This window comes from Lingula anatina, chromosome 7, assembly GCF_051362555.1.
Source record: "Lingula anatina isolate TDL-2025a chromosome 7, LinAna3.0, whole genome shotgun sequence".
Lineage (NCBI taxonomy): Eukaryota > Metazoa > Brachiopoda > Lingulata > Lingulida > Lingulidae > Lingula > Lingula anatina.
In genome coordinates, this window is record NC_141773.1 from 23,350,860 (window position 1) to 23,368,355 (window position 17,496).

The 17,496-nt window shown below is 36.1% G+C and overlaps 2 protein-coding genes across 2 annotated transcripts; one reads left to right on the top strand and one right to left on the bottom strand.

Moving 5' to 3' along the window:
* Positions 1-9,830: 9,830 nt before the first annotated feature.
* LOC106167440 (uncharacterized) lies at positions 9,831-12,685 on the top strand. The gene is made up of 5 exons (XM_087018031.1): positions 9,831-9,992; positions 10,845-10,970; positions 11,230-11,358; positions 11,910-12,058; positions 12,330-12,685. Exons 1-5 carry the CDS (start codon positions 9,941-9,943, stop codon positions 12,567-12,569), a joined length of 696 nt encoding a protein of 231 aa, XP_086874157.1. The 5' UTR covers positions 9,831-9,940; the 3' UTR covers positions 12,570-12,685.
* Positions 12,686-13,974: 1,289 nt separating this feature from the next.
* LOC106167438 (uncharacterized) lies at positions 13,975-17,233 on the bottom strand. The gene is made up of 5 exons (XM_087018030.1): positions 17,043-17,233; positions 16,243-16,368; positions 15,867-16,001; positions 14,680-14,828; positions 13,975-14,361 (listed from the first exon to the last, which is right to left on the bottom strand). The coding sequence occupies exons 1-5, from the start codon at positions 17,107-17,109 to the stop codon at positions 14,122-14,124; spliced, it is 717 nt and encodes a 238-aa protein (XP_086874156.1). The 5' UTR covers positions 17,110-17,233; the 3' UTR covers positions 13,975-14,121.
* Between the last annotated feature and the right edge of the window lie 263 nt (positions 17,234-17,496).

Sequence of the window (17,496 nt, forward strand, 5' to 3'; positions counted from 1 at the left end):
GGCATCGACATGGAAACTAAAGGGAAAAATAAGATTTCAAAATATTCATTCATTCAATCATCTTTCCATCATCTTAACTAGTATGTGGGCCTTATTTATGTGGCTGAGTGTCTGGCCTAGTTTTCAATATACCCTGTACGTAGTTTAATTTACCTATACTATGTATGCATTATACCTACACTTCACCTATGTTTACCCCGGCCCATTGAGTCATTTTTAAGAAACTAGTCTTTAAAATATCCAGACGTATTTCTTTTATATAGATCAACTTTATTACAGTTTGTTTTGCAATAAAATACATTTTGCAATCATTAATGGTAATAATTAAGGTTTTCATTTGGGGTGAAATACAATGAGTAGAATTGTTTGGCCGCCAGTTTTAGCAGGGTCAGACCTGGGCACAAAATGAGTATATCATAATAAATATCAGTGTAGCATCATGTCACACCTCCGAATCCCCTCATAAAATGACCAGCGAATCTCATCTTTTCCCTAACCAGGTCGTCTACCCATGTTTTGGTCGTTCCCATTCTTCAGTTATGCTCATTTAAAAAGCGGTATTTTGGTACTACGTGTATGCGCACCTAACATGTGTCCTCCTATTATTCTTAAGCTGAATATGAGAATATACAATAACAATATACGTCAATATTTCAGTATTAAAAATCACCGTACTGAGTACTTTAAAGACATACAATTATGCGATGATTCAATTGTATATCCTAGACGTCCGATTTCGAAAGTTTCAACACAGACGTATCATTTACTTACTGGTAACTGTGCTAGTAGGCCCTGTATATCAAATAAACACACAATTTATGTATATTATAGTATTGAACTAATACATAATCTATAGACGCTAATGAAGCTAGAAAATGTTTCGGTTTACCCAAACAATGAGTCCTTGTGCGTTCTCCCTAGACCATTAATCACCGCAAGATTATATGAAATGTTAGGCAATAATTTTAACCCTGTGAAGTTGTTACCGTCGCATGAGGGTCATTTACATAATAAAGTAGACGTTAGATTTGAGCAAAAACTGAATATAAGTCTATTTTTATACAGCATATAGTCACTGTACAAAAGTGAAAGTCTACCATATACCACACAGTGACACCGACACTATTTATTCATATTATTTCCAGGTAAATTTAAGCTATTTAGCTTATTAAAGCTGTTTGGGAGTTGGTCGTACTTTTTAAAATGATACTTACAGCAGCAGGGAAGGTAATTTTATGGTATCAAATGAATATGAAATATCAAATATTACATATTCCACAAAATTGCTATTTGTGTTAAAATTCCACTTAGCAGCAAATTGGATTTAATGTGTTTATTGGGCTGATTTTTTAAACACATAAAGTGTAAATATCTTTCTTTTAACTCTTGATCACTTGTACACACTGGAATAGTCTGTTAATTAAGACCACGTGGTAGGCACGTTATTGCAGTGTTTTCCCATAGAAATCCGCCCCCTCCATACTGTTGTCCATTATAAAGGTCAACTGCTTTACAACCATTTCACTTTTACTTAAAGCACCGTCATTGTTGGTGTCTAATTCAGAGAAAATATCCGAAGAATACGGAGTGCGAAAGATCTTGAGAAAATTGGCGTGTTCTGTTTTGTTGAGAGACTCATTCCCATCTGCATCCACCAACTCAAAGAAAGTAAGCGTCCATTTCATTTCCACGTCTAGGTTGTTCATGTCAACCATTTTCTTTCTGGTTTTGCCTTCGGTTAGGATGAAGTCGTCCGCAGAAATACTTTCTAGGTTAACATCATTCATTAAAATTTTCCACCATTTGTCCCATGCATCCTGCAAATAGGCTTTTATTTTTTCCTCTTTCTCGATGGAACTCGTTATTGCTCCTACTCTCGCTGCCGTCTCATTTACATATTCGTATTCATCCATCTTTCCATTTCTATCTACGTCCATATGGTCAATGAATGTTGCCCATTTGATTGCCCAAATATCACGTGACGCATCGATATCGTCAGATACCTATAGAGGAAACAAAGTGCCATATAGAATTTTCTTAAATGAAGTCACTACTGATTATACTGATTACATGCCGAAAAGTGACATCATTTCAAGACGTTTCAATTGCATAAAATCATTCAAATTTTTCATCAGTCTAAATTTCTAAATAAATTGACATTGCATGTTTTGATGTATTTTAAATTCTATGTCAAATTCTGCCACACTTGAAATCCTTATTAAATAACAAAGTAGAAAACTTAAAAGGTCATAATGTCGGTAATGCTTCATACCTTTTTTTCTCGTATAACCAGTGTGGACCTACTTTCACTGATCATTGTGGTAGCAAGACATATTGTCAATAGATCTAAACTGAAAAACATACTGATTGATGTGGTTCTTTAACGGCTGTAATCTTCTCGGAGCTAAAAGATAATACTTCTGGTTTAAAGACAAGACGCATTTTCCAGTCGTAAAATAGATCAATGTCATTATTTTACTTCATGAAAACCAACGCATCATTAAAAGAATTAAGGCAATGCGCTCAGGTTTTAATGCTTCTCTGATAATAATATTAAAATGAAGACCAAATATAAGCTCCAGCGAATAAAAAAGCATACGTAAATCATACCCCCCTATATTACACCTAATCTAAAGCAGTTAAATGCCCACAATATACGTATATAACTCACCGTACGGCTCCAGCTCTTGCTTCGTATTCTTCCAACAACGGTGATCTACACAGAAATAAATGAAATTCAATCTTTTCTTTTTTGTCATGTAAGTGTTTCTATGTCATGAGGGTACTCTTAATTACCATAATAATGAGAGTATACTCGCACAGATGTTGTTTACAGAAATTAACAAGCAGTACAACATACTGTACATATAGCCTTATGTTTTCCCGTATTGCAAGACAAGGTATTGCAATACAGGTGTTGCAAACAATAAAAACATTCCCGTTCAGGCTGAAGAAAATAGATTTAAGTTTTCATAAAGGCTTTGTGATTTCTTATCCTACTACTAACATTTGGCTGCGGTTTTTATGTCCACGTAAGGCTGTACAGGTACCAGTATTTGTTTTTGTTTCATTTCGACGTAGGTTTGGTTTACTTATCTGTACTTATTATCCGGGTCCTTTTTAAAGACATCCACACTTTATCAATTTCTTTATGTGATTTACTTGGTTAACTTTTGTTCGTCAATGTTAGAATTAACAAGGAGTTTTAAAATAAAATTGGTATTGAAAAATATTACTTATATATTTATAATGTTATCAACAACAATATAAGCGGCTGTTTCTTCAGTATCCTACGTTTACTAATGTTTTTATTATTATTATTATTATTATTATTATTATTATTATTATTATTATATAAGCGAAATTTTATCCTGTAATAAAAGTATTAGGTCAACCGCAGTGTTACCAGTGACAGAGAGTCCCCCATGATAGAGAGTCCGCTTCCCATTCATCTGCACAGTTAAGTCTCGCCCCAGATATTGACCCACTTAGTTCAGGCTTACACTTACCATTATAACTAAATTGGGGGGAGGGGGTGTGTGTGTGACACGGACCCTCAGTTTAGTTACAACGACACTTTCAAATCAACTAGAGTTGGGTATATATAATTTTTATGTCTCCTCCATCCCAGTATACGACAAACTTTCATAGTCCCATTCATAACAAGAAGGCATCAAAGAATATAGATCGTTCGAGAATTGGCCAAACAAGGCCGCTTTTATTAAATAACCCGACTATACTATTTTAACAAAACTCCTCATTCTAAAAAATAAATATGTTTTATATTTTAGCAGAAGTTGTCTACAAACAATTTTGCACAAATTTCGTTAGTGGGGTTACAAAGAGAAGCTTGCATAGCTCAAACGAGCCGATACATTATTTCTTGGTAACAACGATACACGTACGAGGAAGCAAAACACCACTGTCTAGGAAAAGGTGACTTTCAATTTAAGTTACCAAAAGGAGGTTGGGCGCCCAAGCGGAGAATACGTGGAGTTCATTTTGATGGGAAACCGGACCCCCCCTTCAAATAATCCTGGATCCATCCCTGCTTAATGTCCATCAAGTCAAGACCAAATGAAATGCCGGCGGTAATGCAGGTCCTCTGGACTGGCAAGTTTTTTTTTTGTGAAAATAAAGGGCATAAAAATACATCACATGTAAAGACAGATCGATGGAAATTAATTACTTAGTTTGGACCAGAATTGGGAGGACCAGCACATTCTCTGTAGTGAGGGTCCTAGCATTTTCAGTATTTCCAAAGTTTCCCCAATGTCTGTTTTTATTAAAAATCGTAAAATGATTTAAGCTGAGTTAAAGGGATAATAACTCTTCGTATGAGATCTATATTTCACAATAAAAACATTGTGAATAACTCATAGAAATATAATATATTCTGTATTACCACAAAATGGCAGTTATAGCTATTATTCTGATATTTGAGCTTGTCTTTAGACCAGCTCAGAGATTAAAAAGAAAAAACAATATTTTTTAGAAAAAAAACAGGGACTTACTTTGAATGTAAAAATGGATTCATCAACCATTGGTAAATATGGGAAAATTGTTGTTTACTCCAGAAGAATTTATTTTTTGGCCGAAACGAAGAATTATTATCCCTTTAACTTAGAAAAATTTATTTGATATTTGCAGTAAAACAAAATACGCATATTGTGCTCTGCTTACATCCGTTCTTTATTATTATTTAATTAGGGACATCGTCACCTGGGTAGTATTAAGGTAACATGGCATTATAAGATTTTACCGTATAAATCTACGCTTTTGAAATTGTTACCTTTCACCCAGTACAAATTATTTGAAATCATTTCAATTTTGCTTAAAGCACCGTTGCCGTCGGTATCAATTTCAGAAAAAATATTCGAATAAAATGGAGCACGGAAAATCTTGAGAAAATTGGCAAACTCCGTCTTGTTCAGAGAGTTATTTTCATCTGCATCTACCGCCTCAAAGAACGTGAGAATCCATTTGACTGCAATAACCATGTGATCATTATCTTCCATTTTCTTTCTTGTTTCAGTCTCGGTTGAGATAAAGTCGTCTGCTGAAATGCTTTCTAAATTTGTGTCGTTCATAAAGCTCCCCCACCACTTAACCCATATGTACTGCAAGAACGCTTTGATTTTTTTCTCCTTTTCAGTAGACTATGTTATTGCTCCTACTCTCCCTGCCGTCATATTCACAACTTCGTTTTTCTCCATCTTCCCATCACCGTTTACGTCTAAACGTTCAATGTGTGCTCTCCATTTGACTGCCCATATGTCACGTGGCCTACCGACATCGCCAGCCACCTAAACAAAACAAAACCTATATATATATATATATATATATATATATATATATATATATATATATATATATATATATTTTTTTTTTTTTTTTTTAATCAGCTAACTGTTCATCATATGGTTTGTGATTGGTTTACCAGATTAAATAACATATTGAACTAGACTATACACATCAAGCACCTTTTGCATTGCGTGGAGAGATATTCCACTCTAATATATTATATTTTCAAAAACGTTTGTAATAACCGTTTAGATGCATTTTTTGCATGCCATAATGCAGGGGCGGATCCAGGATTATTTGAAGGCGGGGTCCTGAACACCCATCATCTGATGCGTAGCCGACCATCGCCCACTTGGCGTGTGTTCGGGCCTGCCCCGAAAATTTTTTTTGTGTGTGTGTTTTGGAGGGCAAACGGTGATGATTTTGTACGGTTTAGAACTATGATTCAGCTGGTTAAAATTCTGATTTCAAAAGGGAATATAGGTGTGATAAAATTTCAGATACCGAGGGGTGGGTCAGGACCCCTCCTGACCCCCCCCCCCTCTAAATTTGCCACTGTAATGTGTGCATGTACCACAAATGCACATATCAGCTTTATCAAACAAACGCAATCCCTATAAAGCCGCTGTAATTCGCTGTATATATTATTATTATGTATAACCAGTGTGGAAGCACTGTCACTCATCAGCATGACAGTCAGTCCGGTTGTCAAATGAAGAACAATAGAAAATGAAGAACATTGTTGCTAGTTCCGGTCCTTTTGCGGTGATAATCTTCTCAGATCTAAAAAAAAAAACGACATAAAAACAAACATCGTTTACCAAAGTCTCGCGTGCGACGGGTGGCAAATATTATTAGTTTTCCTAGTTATAGATGCAAAACACTGTGCAATATTCTTGTCTAGTACTTATACTTGCCAGACAGGTGGACAGAGGTAGATATACAAAGCAAAGTTAAAGAAACTGTACATAGAAGTCGGAAAGGTAAATTAATACCGAAGAATTACAAACAACACAAAGCAGAGGATATGACAAACTCATTTTACTTGACAATGTGGTTGGAATGTTAAGTGTTCTCAAACTACACAGGTATTCCAGACATTTCTGTCACTCAGTTAAATACACTGTTAATCCACGATCATTTGAGTTTGAAGTATCAATATGGTAGTTACGCTTCTTGTCGTTGGGATATAAATTTAAAAGATTTAGGGTAATTATTGATCACAATAAGCACGCTTATTTAATTCATCATCCACCGTTCTTATATAAATCAAAAACTTGCTTCAATAATTCTGTATTCTGTATGGTGCGTTGTAAAAGAAAAAATCGAATTGAATGCGTGATTAAAAAAAAAACATCATTGTTAAGTAAGCCACTGCAGATATAGCCGACAGAAATGTGCCTGGAGCCAGCAATGCAATATACACAACCAAAAAATCACCCGCACTGAATAGCAAATGAAATGAAAATTAGAAATTTACACTGAATCCAAAACAAAGAAAAATGGGATTGAATGAAACATTTTTAGCTTGTCAGTATGTCCCCGTCATATTGCTTCTATTCTGTTTAACGTACCACGCTGTGACTGCTTTAAACTACTCCATGAGGTTGCCATATATACATGTATGTGTATATCATTTTCCGATTGGCATATTTTAGGGTAGAATACATTAAAATGATATGTGAAAAGAGTAAACATGCCCATGCAAACAAGCACAGATGTCGACTTTCATTATGCTCCTATTTGGCCAATTCAGTGTGCATCAAAATGTGTCAGTTGCGATGTGAGTTAAGATGTTGGAATTCATTTTGACATTAAACCATTGTATGTTGGCTTTAAACAGAGACTGTATATTTTCTCCCAATTTCAGTTACAGAAGGCAAAATTTACGATAGGTTTTTTTTTAATCAAGAAACTTCTTACATATGGTTTGCGAGTGGTTTACCCGTTCATATCATATATTCATCAAGGCTACACATCACACAAGTAACCTATTGTCAATAGAGTGGCGAACATTATGGCTGGGTCCGGTCCTTTTACGGTTATAATCTTGTCAGATCTGAAAAGATCTGAATGAAAACCGACAGGAAAGCAAGAAGTGTTAAACAAAGTCTCGCTTGGCATGGTTTCAGGGAGTTAGGCTGACGCATGATGTTTTTAATCCTATTCCCTCCATGCTATATGTATGTATCTGCTTTAATGGTATCTACTACTTTACGATATGATATGATGCATTTTATATTTTTAAATACATTTGAAATAATTTTTAAAATGTAAATTATACATAATGCCATGATAAAGATATGAAAAACAATATCTAGAATGATCACGTGTCCAGCGTCAAAAAGTAAAAAAATATATTAAAACAAGATTAAGTACATATAGGCCTATTAAATTCTATTGTATAAAATATGGAAGGAGCTAACTCTAAACTTGTAAGTCTATCAAATAAAAACTTCCTAACTAAATTTTGGCTGATATTTGTTTATAACATTTTTGCATGGTTAGGAAGCGCATTCCAAAGTACAATGCTTGGGTTTTTAAAGGACATCTTTTCGAAAGATTTTTCCAGTGGGTAATCGAACTAAAACACCACTAAGTAATTTGGTAAAGACAAGCTCCATTGAAATTTAAATATATGTATATAAAAAACAGTGTATTAGTGATTATCACTTCATTATCCTACATTCCTTATGTCTACTTCTCCTCCTCCTTCTTCTTCTAATTGTTTCAGTATATAAGCGTATCTCAACCGCAGTGTCACCGGGACACCTAATGCAATCTCGAAGTGTGTAGTAATCATATTACACCTTAAAGATTTGAAACAATGCGGACGCATTTTTCTCAAAAACAGAGCTAGGAGCATGGCATATCAAAACTAGAAAAGCACTCCGAGAGCGCAGACCTCCGCCAAGGCAGATTATTATTAATTTTTTATTGATTATTGATCCGCCAAAAACTAATCACTTCTAAGTTAATCCGTTTCCGACATACCATGAAAATTTCATCAAAATCTACCCAATTTATTTAGTTATGTTGATGATTGATTTTTTATTATTAATTATTGATTGATTATTGATCACCACAAAAAACAAATCACTTATAGGTTAACCCCTTTTTGACCAACCCTGAAAATTTCATCAAAATCGGTCTATAACTTTTTGAGTCACTTGATGACAAACAAACAAACATGCAGACAGACAAACAGGGGTGAAAACATAACCTCCTTGGCGGAGGTAACAACATTGTCAATAAAAGGTGATTTTCACTTAACCGCTACTACGGCATTTCAGTCTCCAACCATTGATTAACAACATGTGCATTATAAATATATATATATATAGGTTAATTCACAAATAATACCAATATGGACGGAGGGAAGGGGGTCCATCTACCTAACATTTATAAGAGGGTCACGGATGCTGTACCACCTAGCAGTACGTGAATTACAACATCTACTCACATCAGTGTGTTGAAGGCCTAAGTCCAGGTTGGCAAAAAAAGCTTCAAGTACAAAAGTATGAGGTCTTTATTGAACACATGGCAACTACTTTTTTATATTTTCTTCTGTATTTGACCATTATTGACGGCACGCAGATCAAATTCATCATTTGCGTAAATCTGCTGGAAAATAATATTACTTTTTTATTTAATATCATATATGCAAGACAAATGGCGCAGTATTTCACGTCTAAGTGTACACGTTGCTCGCTACCAAGCCAACAAGTAAATTGTTTCACATTTACCATTATTCAGGAAATGAGAATTGCTCTATTGAACCCTGGCTGGTAATCATCTACATGTATTGCATAGAAGGGCAATCGACCCTGTAACTGTCTGAACTCGGTGATAAACACTACTGATGTCATGGCCACGTACAACGTGAGAAAACATGAGACAAGTGCCAGATGTGATTACACTTGGACCGGTAATATGCGGATACTGTATTAAACTTGTCGCTTACGTCGTGACTTTAGGGTTATCAGAGGACAGTAGATGCGCAGTGTTATTAGGCTAACTATCCCAAGTGCCAAGACAGCTAGTTTTAAGGGAGTGAGAGAGGGGTTGCAATTACGTTGTACTCCTATCCGTTTTATCTGTTCCTGTATTCATAGCTACTTGATCATGAAATGTAACATTTGGCGTTTGAATTGGTGACTGATTGTCTCATCTGCCAGCGTGAATCTCAGTGGCCACCACACGACAGTGGTACCTAATTTCATTATATTGGCTAACACGACTGATATGCTTTGGTTAAGTACCAGCAGTGGCGGATTAAGGGTGGGGGTCAGGCGGGTCCAATGGGTCCAATCATACCAATGGCGGGTCCAATCATACCAATGGTCCCCAATGGTCCCCCTTCTCTCTCTCTCTCTCTCTCTCTCTCTCTCGATGGACGGAGGAGGAGAGCGACTTGTTGTTGGTGTTGTCCTTGTGCTGAGTGACTGAGAGATAAAGTCGTTAGCGAAATGTCATGTTCTCACAGTGACCTCCAGTATCAGAAATGAGTCAGCAGACTTTGGCATAACAGGTCAAAAGAGGTCGCTGGTAGCGTATATCTTAAAACCCACGGTGTACCCCTACAGCGCCATACTTGCACCTTGCATTGGGCGGTAGAAGCAGAGTTTTAGACACCATGCTGTTTGCCTTAGCGATTATTTCGATCTGCACGTCTGCTGCTTTGGCAGGTAAGTGGAGAGATTTTGAGTCGATTTTACGTCCATTTAAATTAATTTCATTTTCAAATTGGTATCAAATACTGACATGTGACTCGTCGTAAATAACATATCGCAGGTTGGTGTCAGGTTCTCTTCTGATTTTACTTGTTTTTTTGGGATGGACACATCAAAAGCAATAAGTAATGACTAGTTCCATGTTTTGACAAAATGTCGATGGCATTAAGTATGCCCTATAGGTCTAAACAATATGTAGCTTATGTTAAACTTACGAATAACTTGTTTTTAATTTAGGATTGTACCAACAAAATATTTCATTACTGGAAAAACTTCAATTTATGTAAACTGATGGTTTTACGTTGAAGCTGCATTGCATGCAGTGGCCACTAAGATACGTGATGTACAGTTCATATAAATTGAAATTATTAAGCAGAATAGGTGCACATATGTTTACATTTGATTGTTTTTTCATCCCCAAAGCGCATATATGCCTACACATAGCACTCCTTAACGAAATTTATCAACACATACATCTTAGAAACCTACATAGTCTGTTAAAATTCAGCATATATATATATATATATATATATATATATATATATATATATATATATATATATATATATATCTTTATATATAATGGGATTGATAACAAATTTAAGCATAAAATTACTGAAATAAGTGTGAATGTACCATGAACCGATTTCAAGTTCTAAAACATAATGCAATCACAACCGATCTCCTACTTGAAGGGGTCAATTGATACCATGTTTATTAAAATCTTCCTTGCAAATTGTCACCTGTTGATGGACTAGCATTTCTCTTTTTATTTTTATTTTTTAAATTTCACTTTTTTTCACCTAGACAGCGCGTGCCATAGTTACAAAGCTGGCTCCACCTGTCAGACCGACAGCCTGTACTGTAGCGGAAGTTACGTCAGTGGAAAGTGTTTGGGGGCTACCAACAGGAGGTGCTGCGTGCCCGGATCTGGTATGTAATACTAAAGATACTGATAGACAGATGTTTTTAACATACGGAACGTTATTGTTACGCGCGTCTTGTCATAAATAGTTCCATTATGTTAATCTTGGAATTATCTCAATAATTTTTATTTACTTCTTCATTTATCAGTTATACCTACATAAAATCACTGTAATTATTATCAATGTTTCTTTATTTATCAGTTAGCTGTTTATAATCACTGTAATCACTATTAATATTATTATTCGATTTGTTATGAACTTCCTAGGTGACAGTGCCTGCACCAGCCAGGGGGGCACCTGCAAGTACGACTCCAACTCGTGCAGTGGTTCTTATAAGTCCGGGCTGTGTGCCGGACCAACCGCCAGACGCTGTTGCGTTTCTTCATCTTCTTCTGGTAAATTTTAGCTACCAGTCATTTTATTCTTTAGTTGTTATGTAAAGCCTCCTTTACACTGGACGGCATCCTTTCTGCGTCCAGCAGTACGGCCCCATTTTAGAGTTAAAAAATTATAATACTTTACGTGCCGACAACTGGTCGATCACTGAACATTCATTCTGATACCAAATCAGTACTCGTGCCTCCTTATTAAGACCACAGCGATGCCAATTTTATGGTCGCAGAAAGGACGCAGAAAGGACGCTGTCCAGTGTAAAGGGGGTATAAGTAAGGAACGATTTCTGCTCTGAGAAATGTAAGAGGTGGTAAAGTAGGAATATGGGATATAACTGAGTTGTATAAAAAGACGATATGAAAAGTGCCAATTACTTCACTCACTTATATAATCTGTTTTACATCCCCGCCATCCTGTGTATTTGGACATCACTTTTATTGCCTACTTATTGAACTTTTACTTGTTTGACTATGATGTTTTCTACATAAACTTCAAAACTGTGCGGCACCGATGTATTCCCATTTTAAACTGAACATCTTGCCGTTGTTGACAGGAAGCGGAAGTGGCTGGGTTGACTACAGAGGATACACTGTGTCAGATGCTGATGTCAGAAGCAAGCTTCAGAAAATTGCCAACTTGTACGGAAAAAGAGTCTGGGTGACCAGCGGCGATCGCCCAAATCAATCCAATACTGGATCTCATGTAAGTTACAGCATTGTCATCTCACACCGACATAATGTTCAATATCAGCTGAACGGGATGTTATGAGCAAACGAGCATGCAATGATTGATATTTGCTGCATACAGTATGATCAATTCTATTAGCTGTGATAATCATCTAATTACCTTAGTAATTTTGATTTATATTGTTGTCGTTTGCACTAAATAACATTTGACGATTATTTTTTATCCAGTGTATTATTATTATTATTATTATTATTATTATTATTATTATTATTATTTCATGCTTCAGCATTATGTTAGACGAGCTGCCGACTTCTGGATCGACGGAGAGAGTTCTGGCCAGGCCATCTGGAGCAGGCTGAAGTCAAGCGGCATTCTGGCCAGAGACTACCAGGTGATCTGGCACGGCTCCCGCACCTGTACTGGAGGAGAACACATCCACATAGGTCGCTATGGGGACAACAGGAGCACGTGCTGGGTCATAGAGGGTACCTCGTCCAGCAACTATTGCAAGTACCATTGTCAGTGATGCCCATGTACAGCGATGGCCAAGTTGTCAAAGAGGCGATGGTGCGATGCTGATGGATTTTGAATGGCCAATATTGTGAATTCAATGATATTGGAAAATAAAAAGAATGTAATGAAGATGATTTTATTTTCGTTCTTGCCCAATTTATTTATTTTTTGAGGTTTGCTTGGTTATATTTTGTTTAGATTTATTATTATTATTATTATTATTATTATTATTATTATTATTTGATTTGGTATGTTTTTCAATTTTTAAATATGATTACATATTGTTTGGTTATAAAATTGTATCTAAATATGATGGACACTGTCGCGTATTCCTGTATTTCAGAGATGATCATGACCTCCATGCCATGAAGAGAATTGTTGAAGTAGACAATCTTTATGACTAGCTTATAAAAAAATAAAATCAAAATGAAAAATAAAAACGATACGAACAGATGAGTTCGCCAACATCATTGAAGAACTGTATTCTTCTCAACTTTTTTTGAGGGGTAGGGGGTGAATTAAATATCGTACCATTTATATTATTAGCAAATTGTCATTATTGCATAAGGGTCGTGGTCATAATATTGAATTCGAGTCACGGTCAGGGTCGGGCCACGACACTTTTTTCAACAGAAAATCCATATACACAGTGACAATTTGCAATGGTGGTTATAATATTCTAGCAGCAGTCGTAGACCTACAAACAGTACACATACAAACGGACATATCATACACAGGTGTGGGTGTGGTCTCCATCATAATAACACAATCACTCCTAACACAACCAGAGAGCTGTTTTCACATCATATGCCCATGCACAAGGAGGCAAGAAAGGAAATGACACAGAGACAGGGTTTCATAAGACTGCTGTAACAGGACTTAACCGCTTTAAATACATTTAAGCGTCCTATGTAATATAAGGTGTAAGTCCAAGAAGTCCGTGTGGCCTCGATGAAGAGCGTATATCAGAGAGATGTACGTGACTCATGATAGGTACTAGGTATATCGAGATATTTGACAATAGACGGAGCATTAATTTCGATATATTCAAAGTAAAACTAATATAACAGGCGGATGAGGTGTCTGATTTAACTTTTAATAGTAAACCATTTTGATGACAACGAATGATAGATAAAACATGCGGTCAGTTAAAACTGGGAACAAACTGTGACAAGGTGGAATGAAAAGATGCTGGTGATGTCTTCATAATGAAAACATTTCAATTACGCCAGAATAGATTAATAACATGTTTTCCATTGTCAAGGTCAGTCAATAAATGGTTTGATGTTTTATATAGTTGATTCCAAAAATAAGCTGAAAGTTTGGAATACCCGTTCAAGAGATCAAATACTTGCCAGCATACAAATAAAAAGCAAACAAAACACGTTTAATAATGTAGAAGACAACAAGCATCAATGTGAAATTCGCTGCATTCTTTTTATTTCTGAATATAATCACACATATCCTTAAGTTGGTATTGAAAAATGCCGAAAATTATACCAAAACGTTCCTTTTTGTTATTGTCATCTGACTTGACTGAGAGCTGACGTCTCTGATGTCTGGTATCACTGACATCTGTACTTGCACTTATTGCTGGACGAGGTACCCTCTATGACCCAGCACGTGCTCCTGTTATCTCCATAGCGACCTATGTGGATGTGCTGGCCTCCAGTACAGGTGCGAGTACCGTGCCAGATCACCTGGTAGTCCCTGGCCAGGATGCCGCTTGATTTCAGCCTGTTCCAGATCGCCCGCCCAGAACTCTCTCCGTCGATCCAGAAGTCAGCAGCTCGTCTAACATAATGCTGGAGCACGAAATAATAAAATAGTGATACAGATAATAATAGCTTATATCTTTAGAATGAAATTAGTTTCAGATGTTCGTTTTGCATATTTTTTGTACAAATAATCCATCATTTACAGAGAATTCAATAAATAAGATCACTTTGTGGCAGTTATTCCATGGAAAAAGAAAATTGGAACAAAATGTTTGCCCTTTTCAGCAAAAGGAAAAAAATGTCAATTTCTCTCAATATAACTTTTAAATTAAATTGATTTTTGAGATCAAATATCTACAGTGTTCATTTACTCGTAAAATGCCAAATGGAAGTGTTGTAGCTTACATGTGACTTGGTGTTGGATTGGTTTGGTCGGTCGCCACTGAATAAATAGACTCGCTTGCCATACAAGTTGGCTATTTCCTGAAGCTTGCTTCTTACATCAGCATCAGACACAGTGTAACCTCTGTAGTCAACAGTCCCTCTACCACTTCCTGTCAAACAGACAATTATAACAATCAACAAACAGTCACTATTGCAGAAGTTAAACAACTGTTTTTTTTTTTTTTTTTTTTTTAAAGAAGCACTTTTTGTTTCTTTAGCGCATTTTATTTGTAGGTTAATATATAAACTTATATATTTAATATATAAACTTTTACTACATACATGTACTTCTCATTTATGGATAAAAACTAGATGTGAAACGGCGTAAACAGCCAACAAACACAGTAACGGCTAATAATATTGGTATTATACTTGTATCTCTTTAAATTACGAAACAGAATTAACCATGTTTTTATTAAACAATACATTTTAGATGTGAAAAAGAAATGGCACAATCAACCGTTACAGGTAAGAATACATTATTTCTGATTTAAAGAAAATTTATCGTCCTATATATATCACTGGGCATCGTATATTTTTGAGCATAATGGCGATTATATATCCTACAGCTGTAGATGGTTCAGTAGGTTAATTTACAGATAATCCAATAAATTACACCTATCTATTAATCAATTATTAATTTTAATGATGCATTACTTATTATGACAGCCAGATCCGTGTTCTGATTTACTGTTAATGGCAAACCAACTGTATAGGTAATTTAGAGATAATAGTCTGTTGGAAGTGGAAATACAGAATAACAAGATGGAATAACAAGATAGAATGATATTATCCTCACAATGAAAACAGGCCAACCTCCACAGAATAGAGTAAAAGCACATTAACATACCTACCCCTTTTATGAATTACCAAGGCCGAACAAGGCAAAATTTTATGTTTTGCCTATTAAAGCAATTTTCATTAATCAGCATGGTGGAGATGTTTATAGCATTAGATAAGTGCATGTTGACGTGAACGATAATAATATCTTTTACTCTGTAGGTTTGAATATGAGTAGTTTTAATTCCACCGCACGCACATCGTGTCTGAACTCCCACATCTTAACATAGGAATAATTTACCAACATTTCCTTTCTTGATTTATTTACGACCAACGCATGGTCGGGTGTAGGTGTTGCTGCAATTTACCTGTAGATGATGAGGATGAAGGCAGACAACAGCGTCTGGCGGATGGTCCAGCACACAGCCCGGACCTATAAGAACCACTGCATGAGTTGGAGTCGTACTTACAGGTGCCCCCCTGTCTGGTGCAGCGTCTGTCACCTGGAAAGTAAAACAAGAAGAGTGATCGAAAATAATTCAAACAAGCAAAGCTCACTTATAATAAAAATAGGAAGAAGATATGAACTGATAAACAGATATAGATTAAAATTAAGAAACAAGTACAACAATTAGAATCAAATACAGATGAAAGTAGTAATACTAAAATGAAGATGTCTTCAATTCACCTTTATAGCAAAACGTAAAAAAAAGCACGTTTTGTTATTATATTTGTACAACGTACCAGATCCGGGTAGACAACATCTCCTGTTGGCACCGCCGAAGCACTTTCCACTGACGTATCTACCACTACAGAATAGGTCATCATTCTGACATGTGGCACCGCGTCTGTAACTATGGCATCTGCTGTCTGCGTGAGAAAGTAAGGTAAGACTGACCATTAAAGGCAGCGTCTCGGTTTCCACAATCAAACTCTCGTTGGTTGTTACCGATTACCAAAATATCCTTCTCTAAACCTTGCTTCTAACTAAATGTCACCTAATCTTTAAGAATTCTGAATGCCAGAATATAAACATTAAACCCCACGGTTGAAAAAAATATCATCTCACGAATGTTTTGCGTTTCTGATTTAGCAGGACATAATGTAGAATCTACACACTGTGACCTAACTTCAGGATGTCCTGTTGAAAGGTGACTGATATGACACATTTGGTACTTACACGACTGAATAACAAACCTGTATTAAAATGATAATATTTTTCATGCCCTGGGGTTCTATCGAAGCCCTTTGTGTTTCCTGAGCGCATTTTATTTGTAGTTTAATATTCTAAGGTTAAGAAAATTAAATCAGAAAATATCTGCACACACGTTTATAATACTTTTGAGAGAACGCAATTGATCGAAAAGTAAAACTTCTGGTTCATAAAGCTTCATCTGTTTTCTTTATTCTGACGGTAATTGCATGGATGAAACATACTCTTACTTTATTACTAAAACTTACATGCACGACAACTTGATAACCAATAATTAATGAGTTTGAAAAAGAACTGAAATAAATATCACAGCCAAAGTCTCTTCACTAACCTGCCAAAACAGCGGATGCGTAGAGCGAAACAATCGCCAGAACAAACAGCATGGTGAATGAAGTCATATTTCTACCGCCTAATGCAAGGTGTAGAGTGACGCCGTGATGGCACACCGCAGACTTTAAATGCACGACACCCAGCAGGTTTTTTGGCAATTACGTCAAAAGCTGCTGACTCATTTATTGTTTTCTTCCTTGAGACCACAATATCCTGTTGCTCAGGTCTTGGACCTAATACCTAATAACAGATTTTGTCCATGCTCAGCTTGTTTCTCCCCCCCCCCCTCTCTCCCTCTCTCTCTCTCTCTCTCTCTCTCTCTCTCTCGTACACTTTTACATGCCAAGGCATACTGTACACATACACGGTGCATGGTATAGAGGCAGAGATTGTAATTTTGAGAAAAAAAAGCTATCGGATGGACAAAATAATTAAACTGCATATTCAATTAGGCG

What these genes read in the sequence shown, in the direction of transcription:
- LOC106167438 (XM_087018030.1), bottom strand. Translation starts at nt 17,109, where the DNA reads ATGACTTCATTCACCATGCTGTTTGTTCTGGCGATTGTTTCGCTCTAC. An exon ending in ATGTTGTCTACCCGGATCTG is followed by an intron (nt 16,002 to 16,242) that starts GTACGTTGTACA and finishes TTTACTTTCCAG; the next exon opens with GTGACAGACGCTGCACCAGA. An exon ending in TTCATCCTCATCATCTACAG is followed by an intron (nt 14,829 to 15,866) that starts GTAAATTGCAGC and finishes TCTGTTTGACAG; the next exon opens with GAAGTGGTAGAGGGACTGTT.
- LOC106167440 (XM_087018031.1), top strand. Translation starts at nt 9,941, where the DNA reads ATGCTGTTTGCCTTAGCGATTATTTCGATCTGCACGTCTGCTGCTTTG. An exon ending in CGTTTCTTCATCTTCTTCTG is followed by an intron (nt 11,359 to 11,909) that starts GTAAATTTTAGC and finishes CGTTGTTGACAG; the next exon opens with GAAGCGGAAGTGGCTGGGTT. An exon ending in AATCCAATACTGGATCTCAT is followed by an intron (nt 12,059 to 12,329) that starts GTAAGTTACAGC and finishes TTCATGCTTCAG; the next exon opens with CATTATGTTAGACGAGCTGC.